This window comes from Zootoca vivipara, chromosome 8 (genome assembly GCF_965207765.1).
Source record: "Zootoca vivipara chromosome 8, rZooViv2.hap1.1, whole genome shotgun sequence".
NCBI classification, from domain to species: domain Eukaryota; kingdom Metazoa; phylum Chordata; class Lepidosauria; order Squamata; family Lacertidae; genus Zootoca; species Zootoca vivipara.
Genome location: NC_142591.1, coordinates 49,108,986 through 49,135,910, shown reverse-complemented (window position 1 = coordinate 49,135,910; position 26,925 = coordinate 49,108,986). Strand labels below are relative to the sequence as shown.

General features: G+C 40.4%; 1 protein-coding gene and 1 long non-coding RNA gene across 2 annotated transcripts in view; one reads left to right on the top strand and one right to left on the bottom strand.

Moving 5' to 3' along the window:
* Window positions 1-4,086: 4,086 nt before the first annotated feature.
* SNTG1 (syntrophin gamma 1) overlaps window positions 4,087-26,925 on the bottom strand; it is a 237,163-nt gene continuing 214,324 nt past the window's right edge. The window contains exons 19-21 of the mRNA XM_060277843.2: window positions 23,949-24,041; window positions 11,932-12,042; window positions 4,087-5,847 (exon numbers count right to left, since the gene is read on the bottom strand). Of these exons, the coding sequence (XP_060133826.1) occupies window positions 5,650-5,847; window positions 11,932-12,042; window positions 23,949-24,041 (402 nt within the window). The 3' untranslated portion in view covers window positions 4,087-5,649. The remainder of the gene's footprint in view (window positions 5,848-11,931; window positions 12,043-23,948; window positions 24,042-26,925) is intronic.
* LOC148684843 (uncharacterized) lies at window positions 5,749-10,754 on the top strand. The gene is made up of 3 exons (XR_015951485.1): window positions 5,749-5,874; window positions 6,504-6,583; window positions 10,628-10,754. It is a non-coding gene; the product is annotated as an uncharacterized LOC148684843 (long non-coding RNA).

Genomic DNA, 26,925 nt, shown 5'->3' with positions numbered 1-26,925 from the left:
GGACTAATGTACATTTATGTTCGCTCCGGGAAAGCTGTGATTCTCCAGATGTTGTTCAACTCCAGCTTCTATCAGCCCCAGCCACCATGGCCAATGATAATGAAAGATGGCAGTGGGAGTCTGACAACATCTGCAGGGCCACAGGGTTCCTTGCCCTGATTTAAATGTTGGACAGGAAGATGAATTTTTTGTAGATGTAGTTTCCTCATCTAGTGATGAAAAAAGATGAAGCTCTTGATGAAGTTCCCCATTCTATAAAAGGGGTCATTTGTTGTAACCAAATACATTATTTTTTCTCCTAAACACACACACACACAGTGGTGATGTCACTGCTGTGACCCACATTTGGTCAGGATATGACTCATCAGTTGTAGACCAAAGTTCTCAGGAATGCATATACTCAGGGCGTTCTTTATCATATTCCCTGGCAACAGGTGGTGTGAACTTAAAAATCACCCAACTGATTTGAACCCTTTCTATGTTGTTGTGGTTTTTTTTTAATAGTCACAGGGCATGAGCCAGTACACTGGGAGCTACTGCCTGGAAAAGCTAAAAAGACATAACAAGCAATGGCACAGCTCTGGTCCATATGGACCCCAGGATTGCATTTAGATTCACATATCATATATAATGTTGAACAGCTATGTTTAGACGTGCCACCAGAATTTAGTTCAGTTGACCATCTGCTTACTGGAATTAGCTTAAGAAATTATGTAGTAAGTATCACCAAACTGTAGACTGAATACCACATGCATAGTATATTCAGGATAATCTGGGCCACGCACAACTGTAAACAATATGTAAAAAGCAGACTCTCTCATGATTCTGCCATGGCACTTTGCATTATATGAATGGATGCTTTCACAAAATGAGTGCAATCCCCACCCTTAACTCACTTACACCAGTCAGAGCTATAGCTTGAGGGTAGAACACATTTTTCATACAGAAGGTCTCAGGAGCCATCCCCAGCACCTCCAGCTAAATAGATCTCTGGTAGCAAGGCCTTGAAGCTACCTGACTCAGTATAAGTCACATTCTTACTTCACATGAGTGACCATATGTATTTAAAAATAAGAATCTTGAGTTCTACTTTTCTGTGTTATAAGCTTTTCTTGAAGATGCATTTGTTATGGTACCAAAAATACTTTTAATGAATACCTTGAGTTCAGCAGCTTCCTCATTTTTGTAGTAGTTTCTAAAGGAAACCACAGCATTCAAAATAATAATAATCAAAGGGTGAACTTATCACATCCATACTTGCCTCCCAAAGACAGGTACAAATAAATAAGGCAGCCCTAACGATGCCAGATATCTAAGCTGCCACAAGGTAGCCATTATTGTTTGAAAAATACAACTACATGAGTCATCTCCTAATTATATAGCAGACCCATTTGTAATCTATGTTATCTTTTGGTCTGTTATAGTTTCAAGAATTTTGCTTTTGGCTTCAGAAAGTAGGCAGTTTAGTTGCCATTATGAGAAGCTATTAGTATGAGGATTACTGTAATAGTGTAGCAAGACTGATACTTTTAAGGCACAATCATGATCATTCCCATTAATGAGTACTAATCCCCATAGCAGCTTCAAAGTGAGCAAGTGACTTTACTATTCTAAGGTGCATGAGAAATAAAAGCACCATGTACTTTGCTTGCCATTGATTCTTGTGAAGTCAGCAGGCAAGATTTTGCTACCAGTACTGACTTGGGGCTCTAATGCTAACTGTTCAGATCTCTCTATTGTCACATTTTCACAACAGAGCCTTTAGATTACATGGAGTACTTGGAATACCTTGGTTCCTAGCTTAGAGAATTCAAATATGCCACCTTGTACAAGATTCATCTTGTATCTCTATACTCTCACACATATCTGAATTTGTAGCTGGAAACAATATTGAATAGATTTATGAATTGGATTTGATGCACAAATTGGCAATGTGATGTGTGTGTGTGGTCTTTTGAGATGCTTAGGTCACATTCTGGCTAAAACTCTGAATTTTAAAATATTACTGACTCTATTGCATGATTCTCAACATGCTGCATGCTAATGAAGGATCCACAGAACCATGATACTAGTTATGTGAATTCAATACATATTTTCATATTCATTTAAACATCCTGCCTTTCCTTCAAAGTCCAAGTTGATGAGTTGGAACATTTGAGCCTGGGATTGGCTCCAAGAGCCTGTTTGGTGGGCAGAGGAATGATATATCTTGTGTGAGCAGGGAAAACTGTGTGTGTGTTGCATGCTTGATTCACTGGTATGAGCTAGCACAGTGTTAATTGGATTCCACCATGATTTATGAAATATTACCCCCCAGACAACCTTCCTATGAAGTTCTAATATAATGCTTGCAATTAGTGACTCATTCTTATGGATACTTTGGACCAAGTAACACCAAATGTAGTCACTGTTTCCTTCTTAACCTCAGTTATTTCCTTCAAAGCTAATTTCAGCAAGAACTGCAAATTATTGAATGATTAGTTCATAAAAATATTGCACGGGGATTGTTAAGTAGCAGCAGGTTACCATTCTGGTATAAAATGTATATGTGCTACATGTATATGCGAAATGAAAACTGTCAGTTACAAACTTCAGTTTAAGATAGTACAGTGGAACCTTGGTTCCAAAACTTAATCCGTTCCAGGAGTCTGTTCAATTCCTGAAACAGTTCGGGAATCAAGGCATGGCTTCTGATTGGCTGCAGCAGCTTTCTGCAGCCAATCAGAAGACGCACTGGGTGTTTGGCTTCCAAATAACATTTCAAAACCAGAACAATTACTTCCGGTTTTCATTCGTTCAGAAGCCGGAATGTTTGGCTCCCAGGGTGTTCAGGAGCCAAGGTTCCACTGTATAGCATTGCCCCACCTCATTTTATCCCGTGAACACATGGGCAATGGGACTTTTAAAATTCATGCCCCAAAGAAAACTCCAGCAAAGCAACTTACAGTAAGAGGGACAGAGATGAGGCAGCTTTTCTGGAAAGTAAATATAGGTATAGGACTCTGCATGTATAGATCTCAAATCTCCCTGAACGGTTCTGCACAAAAGGCAGAGATGGACAAGTCTTATTTCTGTTGAGGGCCACTTTGTCTCAGGGGTAATATGTTGGAGGCTGCATGCTGGTAGTGGATGAGACTGCAGGCACCAATGGGGAAACTGGAGGCAAGAGTGGGTGAAGCCAACTCCCTTTCCCTCCCTTTTGGCCACTATTTTCTATCTCTCTCCTTCTGTTACCTCATTTCCCACTGGAAATTAGATCAAGGACCACATGTTGCCTATCCTTGGTGTTAAGGGCCATAGGGAACAATCTGCATGGTTGAAAATACTTATTTGCATGGATTTGAATCTGGCTTATATACATAATTGTGCACTGGATTGTACTCAGTGCAAAAGTAAACTCATTTCAGAGAGAGAGAGAGAGAGAGAGAGAGAGAGAGAGAGAATGTTTCCTAATGGCTCTTTGGAACCTGATCAGTGTTATATACACTGTACATAGATCAAATTTTACACTTTCTATAGATTCATCATTAAAATACAATTCTTAAAAATACATGTAAAGCATATTACCCTTTTCAGACATTTTACAGATGAAATCAGTGCATGTGGGAGGGGTTACGGTATATCTCAGCGGAAGGCTCTGCCTCCCAATGTATGAGCGTTTCTTATACTATCTGAAAAGACCCCAGTGCATGCAAAGAGGGCTCTCTTATAATAGCATGCTGCTTTTCCAGAGTTGCCGAACAGATGAAGAATCCTCTGCATGTCAGCTGTATGTATGGAGGTCTTTGCAAATGGTACAATGAATGCATGAACAGTGGAGGCAAAACCTGCTGGCCTCCTACATAAAATATCCGAAAAGGGCTTATTGTCTTACCCTGTGGGGTAGTTTTACATGACACAACACTGAATGCCATTTTAAGAGTTTGCTAAAACTTTCCAAGTTTCACTTCAAAAATTGGGATGTTCCATTTAACCTACAAGAAAGCTTGCTTTTTTGTAAGGTCATTTTTAACAGCTGTTAATTAAAATACAAAAGAGTAAATGAATTCTATTTCTTGGTTTCCTGTTGGTAATATGAAAATCAAATTTAAAAGTGAAGCCTTGTGCGACCTTTATTGTGCCTGTAACAAAATATAATACTTGGGATTTGAGAACAAAGCCTGGCAGATTAAAAGACACTTCACTATAAAACTGAATAATAAAAGACATAATTAAACAGGTTTAACATTGGTTTTGTAATTCATTCATAATTAAAACAATTCTGAATGTTAACAGATTTTTACTAACAATGGAGAATCTATATGTAGACAGAAAGCAAAGGGAAAAGGGGAAAAGGTTTTGTTGGCTTAAGACCATGATCCTCAAACAACAATTTCTGGGTAGTTCTAATTAGCTCAATGTAATTACTCCAGAATTGAGGCCTAGATCTCACAAAAAAACAGGTGGACCTGTGTTTAACCTCTACCACTTTAGGCTATGAGGTGAAGGCTCATCAAGATGTGATGATTCTCCATGAAAAATATTGACACAGTAAGAAAATTAGCATGTCTTGTTGAAGACTATGCTACCACCATTCATGCTCACATCGAGTTCACTACACACCGTGATTCCTCCCTCCCCATATGCAGGAGTGGCTGGTGCAGCAGCATGTGGTGGCTGTGTGTGCTGTGTTTCTGACTTGGTTTCCCTAAGGCATGCATCTCTACTGGTTACTGGGTAGGGATGGCAAGGCAGCGAGGAGCAGGTATGGTGGAGCAGCAGCGGAGGCAATCCAACATGCCCAGCACTGTGCCTGCACCACCCCGAGCTCTCTGATGCCTTGCCTCCCCCCCTCCCCACTGGCTGCTACTGCCTGTATCACAGAACACTGAATTTTGTGAGCCCCAAACTGCAATTTGAGAATTACAGAATTTCCACCTCATTTGCTGTTCGTGAGAGCAAGAGCTAAGTGGCTTAAGTACTATAGGCTTCAATAGCAGATGGCTTCATTATGCTTATATTTCCTTTTTTTAAAACATGTTGACCTAATATGGCTATACTATTATCATTATGATAATGGGATGGAACCAAAATTAAGAATGAAGATGATTCTATGTCAAAAGGGCACAAATATGAACTTGCAACAGTACTTAAGGTGCTTTCTTTTCTAAGGAGATACAGTAGCATCTTTTTGCATTCGCTTCCTTGTTGCTACACACCGATCCCTCTTTGCTTGCCATTTATAGTCTAGCAAGAGGAAATTAGTTCTGATCCAGAACTTGGTAGGTTGTCATATAAAAACATCTGGAAAGAAAATGTCTATTATTGTGGAGATTTGAAAGTTGTATTAAATACTTAAGTGCAGTACTGTGTCATTCGTTGATTTCTGCTTCTTTTGTTTCCAGTGTCATTCAAAACACAATCAGATTATACTATAAAAGCATCTTCATCCACTTCAGAGATTTCTGCTTGGATTATGTACCGATGCCTTGTAAAATTGAGACTTGATTCACGATCCCACGTGACTATACTCTGCTGGACAACTGCCACTTGTCTCTTGAGTCAGTTCTCTTGTTTGCTGTTTGTTCTCCGAGAGACCTGTCTGATGAATGTTTTGTATACATAGTCTCATGTACTCCTGGAAAGTGGAAAGTGCAGAAATGGGAGCCATCAAGTCGTATACTTCAATTTGCTAGTGCCAGAAGATGTAGCAACAGCAGCACCAGTGGTAGTAGCAGCAGTAACAGCAGTAGCAGCAGCAGCTGTGGCCTGACTGCCAACATAGAGTGGGTCCAAACAGGCCACTTTGGCCGCAAAGAAGGAGTGGATACAATGCAGGACTGCAAACAGGTTGGAAAATTCCAACTCCTGAAAGTGAAAGCAAAGAAGTCAAAGGTAAGATTAGGCCACCTTTTCATCTTTCACAGCACACCCAGCACTCTGTTGTAGAGACAATCCAACAGAAGTTTAACCAAGTCAAGGATGGTCACCCATCACTGTGGAAAGCTGCAGTGTTTGTTGGCCAATGAGGAAGCACCTTCTTTGGATAACATGCATTCAAATATTCGAGCGGAATGCTACAGCAATTTTATATTGGACGTTTGTGACAATGAGTTCTGGAAACTAAGCCATGACTTAGCACGGGAAAGAAAATTTGTCGAAGAACTAGAAAGAAGAAAGTTAAATTCACTGTTTCTTTATTTCTACAATCCATGGGCTAACTCATCCCCCTGCCCCTCTGGTAGGTAGAGAAGGATAAAAGGAAGTGGAAACCAATCAATGGGCTTGAACTGGCCACAACATTAGTGAAAGAACATGAAAAATGGACATGTGGGGGTGGGAATTAAGCTATTATCCTCATGAGGAAAAACAGGCATAAAGAAGGTTCCTGAACTGAGCTACTAAAACATTGCTCCTTGTATCCCAACTTTATCCTGAATCATAGCCCATTCTCAAGCTGTTCCATTCTTGTGACGATTCCCCTCCACTGCAATCAACATGAACTTTTTGCTCTCCCAACACAGGTGACATTTTCCAGTTCTACACTGGTCCTTGTGCCATCTGGAGCAATCAACCTACATTGGATCTTTTCCTCTTTACAAAGGTAAGCACAAGGTCTTAATATTTCTTACCACATTCCTCTGATAAAGCTTGCAGCCTCTTTCCACTAACAAAGCAAATCCCATTTTCCCTAATGAGGTGGGACCTTCCTTTTGCAATGCTGAGCTTCCTGATAACCATGCTGAGCCACAGTCTTGCCCACAGCTGTTAGCCTTTCTTCTGGTTCTGTCTGTCCCAGCAGGGATCAAAGCCCCTGACCAAACCCTCCTGGGCAGCATTTGCAACCATGTTATTTCACCCCTTGGGAATAATTGCCTAATGGTGCCCATTCCATTTGTGACCTTGATGGTCAAAAAGCTTGTAGAGGATATTCTGAATGAGGATTACTAGAACCTGGGGATGCTGCTTATCTCTTCCCATTGAGATGGAAAGTCACATTCAGTGGATGGCATCTAAGGCATACACAGAGTTGGAACCACTGCAATGGAACTGACTAACCTAAGCTTATTGATTTAAATCAGTTTAAGTTTAACATGACTTAGTTGGATAAAAACCAGTGTTTTGAGATTTCTACCATCCTAGTGCAAAAGGTTCTAACTCAAGGTTCTAAGTCATGTTTTATGACACGGTAGGCTACTATTTTCAGAATAAAAATATCCTGCTGTATGTATACTATATCCACTAACTAGTGTTTAGCATGTGCCAGGTTCATGATGATTTCCTGCAAATTATGTTAACAAATTATGCTACAAGTTAGGAAAATTAAAGTGGTTAGATGCTTTTTATGAAGTTCCCTATTGAGCTATGTAAGGAGGAGTGAGTTCATCCATCATCTTGGATATGCAAGCACTAGATTGAAACAAAAGAGAAAGGGAGCAGAGCCAATAGAAACTAGAATATTGCTGTACTGTCGGGTACCTACATTTCCCAATCTGCCTTGAGGTCTAAAAAGGTGGAAAGGCATTATCTTTTCTTAAAGGGGAAGAATTATTCCTTCTACCTAATACTAATACACAAATTTGCTATCAGTAAATAACTGACCCTTGTGGGGGCAGAACAATGCTAATACTTAGGCTTACAACATACTTTGGTTGTTAATCTAGTATAGTCTGGTACCTTTTCACAATTTATGACAGTGACTATTATTACTACAACTATGAGCAAGGTATGATTTGGGTTGCATCCGACTGAAGTCATACTGGACCCATTGAAATCAATGGACAGTACTATTATCCCCACATAGCACCAGAGGCACCGAGACACAGATACCAGCCTTCGTAAAGGCCATCTAACCATGGCTGGGCAAGATTTGAGCCAGAAACTCACATGTGACACTCTCAGTCATTGCACCACACTGGAGTTCAGCATTAATAGCTACCAGAATCCTTCAGGAAATTGTGATGTCAGAATTCTATTACTTTCCCCATATTTTCCAACACTGGGAAGAGATCACTGTGGATATCATCAATATGCAGATGATATAAAACAGATCAAGGTGAACCATTTTTCAAAACTTGCTTTTGACTATGACTGTTATTGATAATGGTAATGTATGGGGCGGGGTTGTAAACCCCTTAGAGCAGGGGTAGTCAACCTTTTTATACCTACCGCCCACTAGTGCATCTTTCTTGAGGGTAAAATTTCCTTACCGCCCACCAGTGCTTGATGGAAGGAGGATTCAGCTTGTGCCATAGAACCCCCTACTGCCCACCTAGAATCCTGAAATGCCCACTAGTGGGCGATAGGGACCAGCTTGTCAACCCCTGCCTTAGAGGTTCTATTTATAGTTAACTGATATACAATTTTTGTTAAATAAAATAACATTGGGGGGAATCTTACTCTATGTTTGGAATTAACAGAGTGGTGGATGAATGACATAAATGGATTGGTCTAACCTTTGCCTAGTATTTTATAACTAAAAGTAAAGGGAAACTCAGAAAGACTTAACAAAACATGATGATATTCCCTCTCCACAATGCTGGCATCAACATTTAAGTTGTTATATCCTATTAGCTAAATGTGGAAACAGCAGAGGATGTGAACATAAAGGACGTGTTCTCTGGGATGCTTTCTGCATGAAATATGAAGCACAGTGTCCCCAAAGCAAATACAATTTTAAAAGGCTGATTTTGAGCTTTCAAAAACAGCACTATAGAAAGCTATTCGTTTTCAAAAAAATCTTTACAATCAAAGGGCGAGGAATACACACTAAGCAATTAAACATGATGCTGCTGTATTTCTATAATGCACTTGGTAATTCGTAATTAAGGCTGCATTGTAAACAATGCCAAAATTTGGCTAGCTTTCTTGCATTTCACCATAAATAGTAGACTAATGAGTCTGACATTCTCAAGGAGCATTTCACATTACTTCCTGATTTTTACTAATGTGTGCTTTGAATATATTGGATTGTAGCACTAAGTTAAAGTCACTTAATGGTACAATTGATCTGCTGGTAACTTGATTGCACAATAGATTAGGAAGGGCAGTGGCAGGAGAGGCTGTGCCCCGTTCACCTTTAGCTTATTTAAGGGGGTGGCCAGGTACAGGCTGCCCTATTTGCTGACCATCGTAGGATTTTTCACCCATCCACTATGTTAGTGGTCTGCATATGGTCTTTGCTATGCTTTGCTCAGTCGTCATGTTTGGGGCCAGGGAGCAAGCAATTTGGCAGGTTTCCACCTACCTCACAGCAACTGTTACAACATTGGAGGATACACTGTTAAAGGGGTCCAGGAGGGGTGGCTGTCCAGGAATCTACACGGGGACTGATGGGCCAATACACTCTGCAAATGGCAGCCTGTGCGGGGTTGTGGCACAGTACAGCGTCAAACCCACTAGGTTCCTATCAAGTAGTAGGTAGGTTGCCTGATGCTGGATGCATGCCCAGTGCCTAAGCCAAACCTACCCTTTCCTGTAATCAGTAAGGTTGTGGCCTAATTCAACCCAATACCAGTCTCCTGTGCTCATTCTTTCAGCCTTCCCTATTACCAGCTGTGCAGCAGTAAATCTCACATTTCCAAAAAACCTGCATGTGAACCAAACACATGGAATTTAATTTGGAATAAACTCCTCTCTGAATTCATTCATGAAATGTATCACACACAACAAAGTTTATTATTGGCTGGTAATTCCCAATGAGCCAAGACTTTTTCCTTAGAACTGTAGCTGAGCAAGACTTCCTCTATCACTGCAGATTATAAAACTAGATTTAGTGTTATTTTATGTTCAGTTTGTAACTAAAGTTTTATGTCCAAGTGGGCAAACATGACTGACAGGTCAAATGTGCAGGCGGCTGCTTTAATAGCATGGGCTTCTCACTTGTCAGGATCTATATATATTTTCCCCCTGTCAGAACTTACCTTACAATGGAGAGAAAGTGCTAGACATACCCAGGTTAATGTTACAGCTACTGGCCAATAAAATATTCTGTCTGCACATCAACCCACATTTGAATTCTCTTTTCTCGATTAAACATATAGGTATAAGTACAGGTGAACAGGAATTTGCTCTTTTATGAAGTAAAGTCTGACAGAAAATGCAAAATGCTCTGGCATGCTGCTCTATGCAATCTTGAGACACATGCTCAAACACTTTTACAGAGAACAGGCTTTCACAGCAGTACTTAATGCAGGAACAAGACATCACATGTAATAATTTATCCTTTACTCACATGCTATGAGGAAGCACTAAAAAAAGAACATATGGTCGCTGTCCCTTGCCCCATTTTCTTCCCTGTAGATAAGCTGTCCTAGCATCAGATGTGCCTCACTTTGAGGGTTTGCAAGAAGCATAAAACAGGAAGCTGCTTCTTCATAACACGCAAAAGTCTAGGACTCAGACCAGAGCCACACAATTCAAAGCCTTAAATGGCTTTGGCCCTGTATACCTGAAGGAGTGCTGGCACCCCCATCTTATTCGTAGATTTTTAATTTTAAAATTGAATTTTAACATTGTATGAATCTGTGTTTTAACTGAATTGTTTCTTTTATACTTGTGTTGATATTATTTGTTGTTAGCCGCCCTGAGCCCGGTCTTGACTGGGAAGGGCGGGGTATAAATAAATATTATTATTATTATTATTCAGCCCGGACACTGAGATCCAGCTCCGAAGGCCTTCTGGTGATTCCCTCATTGCGAGAAGTGAGGTTACAGGGAACCAGGCAGAGGGCCTTCTCCGCAGTGCCGCCCTCCCTGTGGAACGCCGTCCCATCAGATGTCAAGAAGACCCCTGAAGCCAGACCTGTATCGGGAAGTTTTAAATGTTTGATGTTTTTATATGCGTTGCAAGCTCCCCAGAGTGGCTGGAGCAGCCTAGCCAGATGGGTGGGGTATAAATAATAAAATTATTATTATTAAAGTAAATAGTCTTCATTCCTTCTGTTGTATATAACTCCAGAATGTATAACCACAACACATAGACAAATGCACTAGCATTCCCCCACCCACACCATAAATGTTGTTACAGCAACACTTTCTGACAAAGATTAGGAATCAGAGGGAAGAAAGGTATACAAATTCTGTCTCAGCACAGTCTGCTGTTACCAGGTAGCTGAGAAACAGGAATGGCCTCAGCTACCTGAAATAATAAACGAAATAAGTATGTGGCATAATTTCACCTGGGTAGTTTAGTATTCATAGCATATGCTAAGCTCTGCCAAACCACAAAGTTGAAATGCACACCTAATAAATATCCGCAGCACCCTTTATCACGATGTATTGTTATGAGTTTGGGGGAGGGGCAGACTCTCCATAATCTCTAGACCCAGTAAGGAGCTGGAATTTGAGCAAGCTCATGAATTCATGAGGTCAGAAAAGTTTGGTTAATTAAAAGCCAAGTGCTGTTGTATTCAGTTTAGGATCACAAGCCAAGGCAGCTTCACATAGCTAGCCAGAGATAAGCCAAGCCGTTAACATGTTGATGGCCCATGATGGCATCCATCTGTCTTAAGAGACAATGGAGCGCACCCCATGGGGGATGCTATGTTAGGAGCACTCAAGTGACCTCCCCGGAGTACAAGCAGTGTGTATGGTTACAGCAATAGCCTTTTTGTATGTGTATTAAAAGATAGATAATACCTTAAATAACTGGACTAGCTACTGAGGGGCAGACTTCTACACTGAAGGAACTGTCCTCTGAATGTTGGATTCCCTACTGAACAAAGATTGCAATGCATCAACCTAGTTATCGGCTTAGCTTGGCTCTGCATGCAGCTCGGCCTGATTTTGTTTACTTTTTTGTAGTTCTCAGACAAAATAACAGAACTGAGTATTCATCTTGTTATTTAAGCATCAGTACATGAGCCTCAAATTTTGTTGTCTTCCCTGCCCCTGGTTACTTGTTCTAATATCCTTCAGACAAGGGAAAAACATTGGAGTTCTTGCTTTTACCTTTGCTTCAATCTGTTTAGTATCTGGATTTTGGAACAAGAATTTGATTTTGCTCTTGCCATCATCTGAAGACCCTTTAAGCTGGGAAAACTTGTACCGCCATAGTACAGCCTAAAAAGGTGGGGGGAGAGAAGAAGAAGAGGAAACAACATACTCAGGAACATCAGCACACAAAATATAAGCAGAGAGAAAGTCCTTCTAGGGAACTTTATAACCTACCAATGATAATAAAATTAAACAAGAGCAGTGTTCTCTGCTCTGAAGTCTCTTTGATCATAAAGCTGCATTACATTTTGACAGTGTCTGGTTCAGAGCAGTCAGGCTGCATTTGTGAAATGTTCTTTGAAATCCTTTTAGCTTCGCCTGACCCTGGTTAACAACAAAAGAATTTTCACTATGTCAAAGATGTGGTAAATAAGCCAGACTTCATCTCCTGTTCTGAGCACCTATTTATTGCAGATTGACTCATTTTCCTAGTGCAAAGTTAGTGTTCTGATAACTTCCATTTCAATAAAATTGGCCAAATGGGCTGATGAATGTTATGTAATGGAGCAGGGTTTCCAAATGGCTTCCTACCTGAGGGGGGAAACATAGGACTATCATTTTGTGCCTTAGAACTTTTTTCTACCCATCATTATCAAACTATATCTGTATGCCCATTTCTTTCTTTCTTTCTTTCTTTCTTTCTTTCTTTCTTTCTTTCTTTCTTTCTTTCTTTCTTTTTAGGTTAAAAGGCTTTATTTAGAATTCAACAATAACAAAAAATAACAATAACACAAAAACTGACAATAACTACTGCATCACTTCGTTACAATTGACCCGCTTTAACAATGGTTAAACAGTAATACAAAACTTCATTTTTAATTTGTTCAAATTTTCGTATTTAACTTTTATCTCTTTGTCTCTTTCTTAGCAAGTCCTACATAAGAAATGCAAAAAGAGGGAAAGAAAAATTTCAGAGAGAAAAAGGAGAAAGAGAGAGAAAAGAAAAGAATAGGAAAAGGAAAAAGACACAAAACAAAATAAACACTGTTGACTTCCAATTATACTAGTCGTGTCATTATTTCTACTATTTTTTTCACACAGTTCCACATTGTTATATTGCTTTCTTTGTTTTCCTCAGATATCAACAAAAGGAAACATTGTATTTCTTGTCTTACAAGGATCATTCTATATCTGCCTGGAGATGTTTGGTGTTATAATACTGTCCCAAATACTCTTTAAATATTTTCCATTCTTTCTGTGTTTTTTGTTTGGGGTGACCTCTAATTCTCCCTGTCATCATGGCCACCTAGAATAGGTATTCTGTCATTCGGACCTGCCATTCATTTATAGTGGGTATTTTATCACTTTCCCAGCTTCTTGCAATTAAATTCCTGGCTGCTACTGTTGTATACATGAAGAGTGGTCTAATTTCTTTTTTTAATTTCTGTTGACATTATTCATAGGAGGAAGGTTTCAGGCTTTTTCTTAAATGAAAACTTAAATAGTTTTAAAAATTCATTATAGATATTACCCCAAAATTCTTTAATGGCTATGCATTCCCACCACATGTGCATGTATGGCGCTATTCCATCTTTGCACTTCCACTGCATGCCCATTTCTAGGTGAGACAAATACACCAATCAGATTGCCACACCTAGGACTTTGGCTTCATTCAGCTCTTGTTAAAGCAAAGAAACCATCTGTACTGTAATTCCAAAACTGTAACCTGGGGCAATGGATCCAACTGCCTTTAGAGAAATTGTTCCCCAAAGAATGATGAAATATTACAAACTCTACCTATCAAGTAAATGCTTTGAAGCACCATCTACAAATCCTGACACCAAAAATTACAGCCTATTATTATTACTGCTACTCATTAAAGGTCCCAGGGCAGGCTACAACAATCTGAAATACAATTACAAAGAATAAAGACATAAAAAATAGGGTGGGCTCTAAAAATACACATCTCAGGTGTCAAAGGCCAGGGGAAAGAGGTAGCCCTTCAGCAGTCACTGAATACGGGATATGAATAAATGGTCTTCTTTAAGTTTCCGAGATGTAAACATGGGCTGCTATATGTAAGCCTTATAAAGATATTCAAACATGTGAGAAGCATGCAACAGGCTAAACACATTCAGTTCAAGGTCTCTCCGGAGTCTGGTTGTGCAGAACTGTATGCATTTAGGCTTTCTTAAGGCTCTTTAAGTCAGGATGGGGCCTACCACCATGATCCTGCTCCACATTCCATTGTACATAGTTTGAATAATTGCAGGCGGCTACTGTTAACTGGCCATCAGCCAAAAATGTACTCTTATTTGCTTGAATTGTTTGGAATTAGTAAGGCCAAGATACTGTCCCAGTGTCCCACACTCTGCCCACTTTGAGGGTCGCGATGGAGTCACACAAAATAGTGGAGCTATGGGTCAACAGTGCTTGTTTTTCTGGCAAAGTGGCAGGTCTGTGGGAGTACTTATTCAGGTGCATGTCTCAGCATCATGTACACTTGGTACAATAGTGTAGCATCCAAGCTTTTTACAGCAGTCTAGCATTCCGTTCTGGGTGTCATAATTCCCTCACACAGGTTCACTCAGTTCTTAAAACAACAGTTTAATGTTAGAACATATTGTAATGTATTATACAATGAGTCTTTCGGATCAACATAGTGCATTGGGATCTCTGGGCTGGGGAGCTCAAGTTCATAAATGCAAATTTATAGCCCAAAGTTATAAAGTTTCCAATAGCCAGTATAAGTTTGGCTTTCCAAAAATAACAGGAATTGGTGCTCAGCATCAGATAAATACAAGTTTCAGGGTTTTAACGGGGTTTTTTTTCACTTGTGGTTTTATAATGGTGGACAATTTTAAATTGTTTGTATTGTAGTTCTTTTTTTCAGTTTAATTGAAGCCTCCCTGAAAATACAGTTGTGTTTAAGCTGCAGAGTTTACATTCAGCAAACAAACTAGAAGATTCCTGCCCCCCCCCACATTAATGTGGAAAACTAATAGAGATAATACTCTGCAATCCTTATTTCCTCCAGGTCACTATTAGCCCCAAAGTGAAGAAGCAGATACTGAGGGTGAGATATTTAACTTGGGTGTAAAACTGCTATGCTGAGACAGGCCATCTGGTTCATCTTTCTGTCTCTAGCTATGGACAAATGCCTAAGGGAAACTTACAGGAAGGGCAAGATGGCGACAACTGTGTTAATCTGAAGAAATAAACATCCACTGATAGATCTTTGCAAACTAATCTAGCATTCTGGCCCCTGCAATTAATTTCAGTGGGTTAAATTAAGTATTTTAACCAATCATTTCCAGCCTTTCATTTGCTTTACCCCTGCCTCTAAACTACCGATAAACTTCATTTCAGCAATGATACATTGTGCAACTTCCCAATCTCAGATTTTAACAAAAGAACAAGAACGGTTCCAACTAAATGCCTGGGATATATAGCAAAGTCTTGAAAAGATTGTAATGTTGGCACTAGGTGTGGCTCCTTAGAAAGGGATTCCAAAGTCAAAGAGCCACTACAGCTTCTTTGCAGCTGTGTATTATATCTCTGTTCAATAAATTTCTTGGATATGGACCTCTTCAGAAGATTTTTAGACACAATAAGATTGCTATAAGAAGACTAATCAGGGCTGGGTGGGAAATCTCTCTCCTGTGGGCCTAATTAGGCTCAGTATGAGTCCCAATTTAGACTGCAATGCTGCTTTCTCTAAATCAGGCATAGGCAACCTTGTCTCTCCAGATGTTTTGGAACTACAACTCCCATGATCCCTAGCTAACAGGGCCAGTGGTCAGGGATCATGGGAGTTGTAGTTCCAAAATATCTGGAGAGACAAGGTTGCCTATGGCTGCTCTAAACCATGACCACTTGCCCCACACCTGATAGTCTTATTTGTTGGTGCACTTTCATTACCCTTCGAAGGGACTTGATGCAAGATCCTATTTGTCCATTTGCAGATGCTGTTTGGGCACAGGACACCTGCACAACATTTTAGCAAGGATCATGGACTTAGAAGGACTATAGTGATGGTGTGGGGGGCAGCTAAAGCTTTGGGTTTGCCTGGTGCCTGCCTTCACACCTTTGTGGTGCCCAGCAGAGACCTTTTTGTTTTCCTAGACCTGCTTTAGCTTCTCAGTTGGCTTTCATTTCTATCAAATGATTTCTTGCTGCTTTTATCTAGCTATCATTATTATTTCTGCTATTGCTGGCTGGTATTTTAAAACAAGTTGTTGTTGTTGTTGTTTTGTATTCTGTTTACATAAGCTGTCCTGGAAGCTTTGTTGAAAGGAGGGCTACAAATACACATGTTCAGAAGGTCAAAAGTGAGCAGGAAAAAAAAACAAAGCACAAGACCGCTACAAACCATGCAATGTCAGCCATCCTGGTTCCAGCAAACAAAATGTAGTTGCAAGAAAAAGCTAATAAGCACCCTTCCTCTATCAAAAGACCACAGAAAAGTTAGAGACTTCTCATTTTCCAGTCCGAATTCCAGGATAATGCAATATTTCAAGAACTGCTTCTCAGCAAAATGAAAATAATGGGAACTATCAATGTGCACTTGCTAGGAAACATTATTAATTTGACATTTCATACTACAACTGGCTGAACATATTTTACCCTATGACAGGAAACCTCAACTTCCTACCTAATTTGTTGATTCTCACAGGCCTGGTGTGAAATGGTTTAGCATTAACTGTCTGAGCTCTGGACTTGTGTGCTCATTTCCTCTTCTCGTATAGCTCCAAGGAGGAAATTGGAAACTTTGGTTTCCATTTTGAATTACCCACAGTGCATTGCTGCATCCAAACTTTAAACAGAGGTTCATCTGAACCATAATGTAGAGTAGGGGTGGCCAACCTGTAGCTCTGCAGTTGTTGTTGCACTACAACTCCCACCAGATCCAGACACCGCGAACAAGGCTAATGGGAGTTGTAGTTCAACAGCATCTGGGGGGCTGCAGGCTTAGGAAAACAAACCACCTTCCTAAACCATGGGTTTGTTGGGATTTGGTTAGTTAAACTCTGGTTAGTTAAAAATGGAAGTGAAAACTACTGCTTATCTTGTGCCTGTACTAGAGGACAACAGAGGAAAGGGTGGCTAATGAAGCTGAGGCTCATTCCTGCAACACTCAATTATAGTTTTGCATTACATCCAAATGAGGCCGACATAGCTCTTGTTAGAAGCATCTGTTCCTCTTTATTTTATTAGAGGATACATCTAATTGGGGGAAAAAACCCTCTAAAAGCATCACATTCTTATTGCTCTTGACATTGTATCATGCAAACACACTGTTCCAAGATGGGCTTAATACATCCTTCCTTGAATCTCTTTTGTTACAAAGCTTTGCTACTTAGCAGAGCTTGGAATTGGCACTCTGGGAAATAGGCAGTGTATCAGCCATCCCATCATGCCAGCTCGTTCCGACCAAAATGAAAGCTACCCTCAAGTGTGCCAGGTGCTGGGTTTGGAGTGGTGAAGAATCCTGATTACTTCTTAGGCACTTGCTTTTTTCCTTGTTTGGCACAAGTGATTTAATTTTAATTGGAAGCTGCAGGGTTAGCTTCACTGCCAGCTAATAATGACCCGATTTCAGAAAACATGGAAGCTGCTAAAGCCATCTGGCTTTGTGGGTTGAGGAATTTTAAAACCAAGAATATCCCTGTTGGATAACACCAAGGATCCATCGAGTCCAGCATCCTGCTTCTAGAAGTGACCAGCTGGATGCTTTTGGGAATTCTACAAATATGTCCTCTTGTTTGCCCCACAACAAATAATATTCTGAGACAAACTGCCTCTGAATTTGAAGGTACAGTTTAGCTCAGGGGTAGGCAACCTAAGGCCCAATCGCCCGTGGACGGTCTGGGAATCAGCGTGTTTTTACATGAGTAGAATGTGTCCTTTTATTTAAAATGCATTACTGGGTTATCTGTGGGGCCTGCCTGGTGTTTTTACATGAGTAGAATGTGTGCTTTTATTTAAAATGCATCTCTGGGTTATTTGTGGGGCATAGGAATTTGTTCATTTCCCGCCCCCGCCCAAATATATAGTCCAGCTCACCACATGGTCTGGGGGATGTTGGACTGGCCCATGGCTGAAAAAGGTTGCTGACCCCTGGTTTAGCTGCCATGGTTAATAGTCATTCATAGGCATATCTTCTGTGAATTAATTTTTATTACCCCCTGAAGCCCTCTCTCTTACATCTGGTGGTAGCAACTTCCATTCAGTTAACTATGTGATGTGAAAAGGACTTTATGCCTTTTGTGGTAGAGAATCTAGTTTGCCTGCAGAAGGTCATGGGTTCAATCTCTGGCAATTCCAGGTAGGGCTGGAGAAGATTTCCTGCCTGAAACCCTGGACAGCCACTGTCAATCAGTGTCAAGATTACTAAACAAAATGGACCAATCGTGACTTGATATAAGGTAGTCCTTTATGTTTATGGGGAAGGGCTACAACTCAGTGGTACAGCATCTGGTTTGCATGAAGGCAATCCAAGGTTTAATTGGCTGCATCTCCAGTTAGGAAGATAAGATTTATAATGAACTGAAGAAAATGTTTAAAAACATGTTTATTAAAAAACCAGAGGCCTTTTTGTTGGGGATTGTGGGGGAGGAGATACCAAAGAAAGAGGTTACTGTTTTCTTGTATGCCACAACAGCAGCGAGAATGTTGATAGCACAGAAATGGAAGACCCAGGACATACCTTCAGTGGAAGAATGGCAAATGAAAATGTTGGACTATATGGAACTGGCTGATCTGACCAGGAGACTCCGCGACCAGGGGGAGAAAGCGGCAGAAGAAGAATGGTCAAGTTTTAAAGTTTATTTGCAGAAATATAGTATTTTGATTGATTAAGAAGATAGGGATTTTGAATGTCATTAGTAATTGCAGCGTAGTATAAATGCAAAGTGAGGAAAGATAAGATGATGGACGTAAATGCTGAATAACAGAAATGAGAATTGAGATTTAATAATTATAGAAATGGATTATGAGGTAGAATTGCTAAATATGATTAACAGTGAACCGCAGCAAACAAGGAGTTGAGGAAGTCATAATACAAGGATTAGAACAAAGGTTTAGAATTGTTAAAGTTTTGTGTAATTCTTTATCTGTGTGTTTATTTGCATTTTTTATTGTTAAAAGGAATAAAAAAAATTTGGAAAAAAAAGGAATGAAAATATCCCCTATCAGAAACCCTAGAGATCTGCTGCTTATCAGTGCAGTGCTCTGATTTGAAATAAGGCAGCTTCTAGTGTTTCTATTAATGACCACAACTTCCAGTGTTTTAGTCACCTTTTTCATACCAAGCATAGTTTATGCATAGTTAGGCTCAGGCTAAAGGGGCGGGGAGCGTTTCATAAATATTTCCAAGTTTGGTGATGGTGGTAATGAAACCCTAACAATACATACTATACTGCAAAGCCATGATTCCAATAAAGACTGTAGGGAGTTGATTGCTCTTTTGGATAGAAAATTACAATATGGGAACTGAAACAATGACTGAACTACCATCAGTATAATGATAATGACACATTTCCATTTCCTGAACACAAAGTGGTAGGTGACAGTGTTGAACTGGCATATGGTACCAGGAAAGAATTGGTGGGGGGTGAACAACTTGATAGTGAAGTATACCTGAAGGAGCGTCTCCACCCCCATCGTTCTGCCCGGACACTGAGGTCCAGCGCTGAGGGCCTTCTGGCGGTTCCCTCATTGCAGAGGGCCTTCTCGGTAGTGGCACCCGCCCTGTGGAACGCCCTCCCACCAGATGTCAAAGAGAAAAACAACTACCAGACTTTTAGAAGACATCTGAAGGCAGCCCTGTTTAGGGAAGCTTTTAATATTTAATAGATTATTTTATTCTTCTGTTGGAAGTCACCCAGAGTAGCTGGGGAAACCCAGCCAGATGGGCGGGGTATAAAGTAATAAATAATAATAATAATAATAATAATAATAATAATAATAATAATAATAATTCATCCAGATAAGATGGAAATGCTGTTAAAGGCTCCATTAATTTGAAGATGAGTATCCACTCTCTTCTGGATGACTTCTTGCTAGCTACTTTAGATGTGGTTTGCTATAGAAAAGTGAAGTATAATAATCAAGAACGACAAAGGCTTTGAAACCCAAAGGCCATAACTCATCGCCCCAACCCCCTGGTTTTTGATGAATGGCTGGAGAGATAAAAGGGTAAGGATGCCGATCTCAAGTTTGAATTATTCAACTTTACTGGCATCAGAAAAGGAAAAGCAGCAGTAGGATTTTGTCTTTACTCATGAATTTCAAAGATATTGAAAAGGCTTTTTGAGTTTCTCAAAAAAATAAAAATACCAGGATGATATGCTGTTATGAGTGTTGCTGCCACAAGTAATAAATTGTAAAGATCCATAATGTTGGGTAGCATTAGCTTTCTACTGAAAAATGCCACTGCTGTGAGGTAGGAACCTTCACAGTACAAACTCCCATGTGATCTGGAACCCAGAGCAATCAGTTCCTCCTCTTGTATTATTGTTAGCAGTGAGCAGAATGTCAGAATAAAGCTGTTGAATTCCTATGCTTGTGTCACCAACCTCAAGGAAGCTTCCTAAGTGGACCAAAAACTTGGGCTTAGTCCCTTTATCTGCTTTCTGTGGGCAAGCGTTCTCCTACAATTCATGTGACTGATGACTGTACCCACCTCACCATGTCTTCAAGAAATGGAGTCACTCGAGTCAGAGGCTCTCTCTCAAAGTTTGGTGAGAAAAACTCAAGAGATCTCAAAACGCTTCTGGCATTTTCTTGTGGGCCAGATCAGGGACTTTTCAACACTTCTAAGCAGTGATTTGTTTTCTGATGTGGATGATACATGCAAAACCTCTCACAATTTTCCTGCACATTGCTTAGCTGATCAATAAAGGCCCTGATTGACCAGAAGTGCAATTTTTGACATGAAAATTGAAGCTGTCAGAAATTTGGCACAGCTCTTAAAAATAAAAACACAGTGATGTGCACAAAGAGAATATGGATGGGGGTATGTGATAGATTCTAAACCAAACTTATTCTTCTGGTCAAGTAAATACCTTGGGAAAATAATCTGCGGTGTTCTTTGAGGAGACTTGGGGTATATTTTGGTGGCGGGGGGGGGGGAGAGAAATCAATGGAAATGTGGAAATGCACCCACTGACTTCAATGAAGTATAGATCAGGCTTGCGGTAATCATGATAATGTAAAAGCTGATAGTATGTCAGTGGCCTGTCAAAGCAAATTACTTGCTTTAGGTGAGTGAGCAAAGTAGGATTTTATAAGGCTAGAGAAAATATTACAAGGACTGAGGCTGAATCTAATGGTTTCTGTCTGGAAGGCAGCTGATATTTCTCTCATTCTGACACTGTTGCCAGCTGGATATGTTGATTAAGATATCTGTGTGAGGTTTCTTCTGTTCTGAAAATATAAATCCGAAGCCATAACTATGTTAATAGTTTTGTTAGTGCAGTTTCCTATTTGATGGATTCTATCAGAGGAAACGGTGTTGAAAGAGATTTTAGAGGAAAACAGCACCACGGAAGAAGAAAAAACAAACTGTGCTTTGTTTTTCATAACTCTCATAGAGAAAGTACAATCTTGACGGTTGACCAATGTGGATTGTGATTTTTCTATTAACATCTAGATAATAAAACAATCGCCCTGATCCAGAGAAAACAATCTGCAAGTAGAAACCTATTTCACTCCATATCATTTGTTGTGAGCGGGAGTAAGAAACAGAACCAGGCACACTGGCACCTTATTTTGAATGCATTATAGGTTATCAGCACTGTCAGAGCTCTTACTATGGAGAGGGAAACGTCAGGAACGCAACCAAACCCCCTTTTTCTGCTTCTGGCTCCCTCAATCAGGGCCACGGAATGAAGGGCCTTGATTCAAAAGCATATTGTCTGCATGCTAAAAGCTTCAGTCCCTTTTCTCATTTGCCTAAGAAATTTGTAGCAATGGGCAAGTTTGCATGGATTACTTTTATAATTGGGTTTGTCAAACTGAGTCCGCCCCCACCCCCACCTCCCTCCTTGAGGCTGGAAAATTGGCTCAGTTTATTCTGAACCAGTTAAAAACAAGAATGGACTCTGTCATTCTCCTAATGGCATCAGTGTGAGTGCAGTGCTTAATGCTGTTCCCCTCACACTTCTCATAAGCACCGAAATCCCCTTGCCCGGTGGCAGCACTTTCTGCTCTTGTGGTAACAGTATGAAGGGCTTATATTTCCCCAAGCTCCTGGCATCAGGGTTGCTGTTGTGGGAAGGAGGGTGAGGCAAGGAAAGATGTCTCCACACATTCTCTGCCACCAGAGCAGCAGCACCTGCTATCAGGTAAGAGAGATTAGGTAAAGAAGGAGTTCATCTCTGAACTGAATGGGGGTGGGGAACTAAACTGGAAATGAATTCCAGAGATGCAATGCTGGATGCAAATTCAAATGGAATGTCATACTGAATGCCAAACTTTCTGTGAACTTTGGCCATATCTCTAGAAGTTTGTCCCTTTAGAGGTTTTGAATTGTGTACTTTATGATGTTCATGGAGAAGGGGGAGAGAAAAGGAAAGGAGATGGAACAAGTAGAAGAGTAGGGGCTGTAGAAAAGGATCAATTCATGCATTCCATCTCAAGAACATTCTACAGAAATAAGTCCTGCAGAAACTATTTTAAAAAGCAAACTGAGGTTAGGTACCACCTATAGGTTAGTTTCAGGGAAAGTTCTTTTCTTTTCATTGATATGTATTTGAAGGGGGGTTTAGACCACATTTTGGTCCATTGGGTGGGGTTTATTTAATATCCTATGTCGTCCTCCCATTGCTTTTTGATTGCATCTAGGGGATTTGTGGGCCTTTTGAGTAGTATTTTGTATATTACAGATGCCAGCCCTTTGCCATGTCCCTTTGTCGTTAGGAGGTTTTCAAATGTTGTCGGGGGTCTAGTTGCTGCCGATTTTATTGCTGGATTGTTTAGAAGAGTATGTATTTGGTTTTGCGCTAACCAGGGTATTTGGGTGTCTTCTAGTTTGGCTTGCATTTCTTGTGCTGACAGGGGTTTGTTGTTTTTGTAGAAGTGACAAACAGAAGAAGACACCTTCACCCCAAAATGGTTCCCCTTCATCACTTACACAGCCCAACAAGACAACGACAAAAACCCACCGTCAGCATACAAATCAATATGGTTAAACTAATCAAAACACCCACCCACCCCACTCACACAAGAAACCAAAGACCACCACAGCCATCCACAAATGAACAATCAGACCCCACACCAACCCCCGACCTCTCTCACCAACAAAGGAGCACAAGCGAACAACAGAGAACCCGCACAAACAACGCTGACACTGAACCCCTACATATATCAAGGAAAACAGAAACATAGGCACCCCACCCCACCCACTCCCCCATCCCACCCACCTCTTCCCCCCTTCTTCCTAATGTCTCAACAAGCAAGATTGATGTGTAACAATGGAAAAAGTATGTGACACTGCATTACCTTTGTAAACCAAGAAAATCCTCAATAAAAAATAAAGCAAACTGAGAATGTGATAGGATAATATTATTGATTTAATTTCTATACTACCCTTCATCTGAGGATCACAGGGTGTTTTACAATATAAAAAAAACACAAAAATACATACCATAGTAATGAACAAAAACAATACCCCCCAAGTTTTAAATGCCATAGATTGTTTAATTAGCCCAAAATCTGGGAGAAGAGGGATGTTTTTGCCCGGCACTTAAATATATGTAACGAATGTGCCAGGCAAGCCACCCTGGGGAAAGCATTCCACAAGCGGGGATCCACTGCAGAGGAGAAGGCCCGTTCTCATGTTGCCACCCTCAGGACCTCTCATGGAGAGCCTCAGATAATGATCTGAGGTTGGTTCCAGGTTGGTTCATATGGGGGAAGGCAAAAACAGCATAGCGACAGACTTCAAACAATGGCTCAACTCTCAATTTAAAAGATAATTCTTGGAAATGAAACATTAACAGCATGTAAGCATCTTCTCATTGCCTTACCTTTGTTGCAGCATCAAAGCATACGAAACCCATGCCAAAGTCTATGGTAAGCCCCATAAGATGACTCTCCAGAACACAGGCATATGTCTTGCACTAGGAAAGATGGAAAAACACAGCATGTTAGATAGCGCTTCAGTTGAGTACATGTATTATGAAAAATTATAGTTAAGGGGAAATACCTGTTTAGTTACTAATTAGCGCTGGCAAGAACAAAATACATATTTGCAAATAACACAAACCCTTAGCCATTCATCAACTGGCTATTTGCATTCCATGAAAGAGAGCTTCTCCCTCTACCTACATGGAAAACACATAGGGGCTGTGTGTGCAGTGGCAGAATAGCAGGCAGCAGAGGCAGAAATAGGCAGGGGGTTGTAGGGGTGGCGGCAGCAGCCTTGCAACACAACACTTCCCATTTTGCCTCAAGTGGTGGAGCAGGATGTGGCATCCCTGACTATCTGGCTACAGTTTAGCATAGTAGGTAAGTAAATACAGTGGTACTTTGGTTTAAGAACAGCTTAGTTTATGAACAACTTGGATTAAGAACGCTGCAAACCTGGAAGTGGGTGTTTTGGTTTGTGAACTTTGCCTTGGAAGCAGAATATGTTTCACTTCCAACAGGAAATTGTGTTCCAACAGGAAATTTGTAAATTGAGTCCCCCGCTGCTATGGGAAAGCACGCCTTGGTTTAAGAACGCTTCAGTTTAAGAACGGACTTCCGGAACGGATTAAGTTCGTAAACCAAGGTACCACTGTATTGGAATTCAACTGTCTTTGCCAATTCCTCAATGTAAATGAAGTAATTGAGAGTGAAATGCATCACCTCCTAATTTCTGGTCGCACATAGAATATATCTGCTTGCATATGACTGGGGACACATGCACCTTTGGTAAATAAAGAGTGGCACTTTTGTATGCAGCTTTTGTGTCCCATTACTTTAATGCAAGACAAACATATTTCATTCGAAGTGGGTATGCAAACAAAATATATAATGACTAGGTATTTGCTGTTGATGCAATGGCTCATCAAAGAAGACAAGGAATAAGAAGACTCTTAGGTTCCTATAATTGTCCTAGTGGGGCTCTCGTGGACTTGGATCTAACCACTTGATGGACCTGCATTTATCTATTTTTATGGTTTGTATTATAGTTGACCACCCCCAATTCATTTTCAAATAATTTATGTCAAGAAATGTGTTGATAAGGGCAAATGACCAAACTTCCACTGCCAGCAAGTTGTAATACAGCACTTCTAACATTTAAGGAAGAACTCCCTTTATTTTAGTTTCTTATCTCTACACGCCCCCCCCCCCCCGCAGTGTGACATTTTGGTTTGCATTGATAAAAAAACACCTGTTCAACACTGAATTTCCGTTAACAACAAATTGCATTCTCCCACTGAGCTCCTTGTTTGATAGTTGGCTTCTGGTTCCTAATGCCAAGCTAGTACTGCTCAGTGCAAATTAGGTATTTTTCTGATCAAAACATCATTGTCAAGATGTGAAGTGCATAGCAGAGCTTGAAAAGGCCAAGCTACTCATCACAGAAGTGCGTATGAAAGATGCTACCTTTTCACATTAAAGTCAGAGGCAAATCTTTTGAAATCCTTCTGAGACTGACGAAAACCCTTGTTTAGAGCTAGAAGAACAATGACTTGTGGACTTTTTATACAAAATAAATGTTTAAACAGAAACTGTCAAGCAGAAATAATTTGATTACTAATTAGGTTGTCCACTGCAAAGTGATTCCTATCAATTTTAATTCAGATTTATGTTTTCTGACACAGTATTTCCCCCCCCAAAAAAATTCTCTCAAATCATATAATTCTTAACTAACATGATTTCAAGAAACAAACAAATAACATCAAAACCTAAAGTCATTCACCTGTAAGTGCAGCCACAGGTATGGAAAAGCACCTGCACACCCCACTGGTGGAACTTTCTAGAAAGCTCTGGAAGACTGGGTATGCTGAATCCCTTCCTCTACACCCCTGCATAGTATCAATTCCTACATAGCCTTTGGGAGAAATGTACATGGTGGCAACAATTTGTTTCCTGAGCACTTTCTGCAAGACTTCTGCAAAAAAAAACTTTCACATTTTAATGATGTGAGCCTCTTTGAGGCATGTGAGGCAGTGACTGCAAAGATCAAGAACTTTACTCACACAGTTGCTACACTTTTTGAAGATAGCCCTACTCAGCATCAGGACAAAATTCAAGGGAAAAAATAAAGGGTGGAGAGGGGGAGCATTGAGCGAGAGCCGTCTCTTCCTGCCACTGCTTTTTGCACAACAAGAAAAGAAGGGAGCCTGAAGGGCTGACTCTAGCTTCTTAGCCCATACAGAGATCACAAATGAGTTCACAGGGGTGAGAGGGGCAAATCCATTGCTGTCAGTCTTCCAAAGCTTCCTAGAAGGTCCCTGTGAACAGCCCAGGCACATTCCCATATTTGGAACAGAATAGAACGCACCAAGAATAATCAGTTAGTTGGGACACTGAGATGGGTATTCAGTGCACTACTTATATGCTATACTTCCACATCTTTAAAAGTGATCATTTTGTAAACATACGCAGGTTGCAAAGTATGTGTTAGGTGTCTATTTCCCTTATCAAACCAAAAGGGTCACTAGAGCTATGTGCTCTTTGGAACAGCGGTGTTTTGAAACAAGCGCCATTCAATATGCACCACCTTTGTGTGGTCTTTTGAGATAAGGGACAGCTTTTTCAAGCAATTCTAGGTAGCCCATGTTTAGATGTTGGCAAAGGCATAAAAACCAGACAAACTCAAGTGTGATATCTTCAGATGCTAAAGGAATTGTCCCATCCCAAATAGGTGGCTGAAAAAGGTAGGATTGTATGGAAGAAGAGTCACAGAAATTTGGCCCGTAGCCAGCTGAGGAGACAGGCTTTCTTGTTTCTGCCTTCCTCTCCAGGGCTGTTGACTTTAGGTTATGACTTTATTATCTCCCATGACAACCA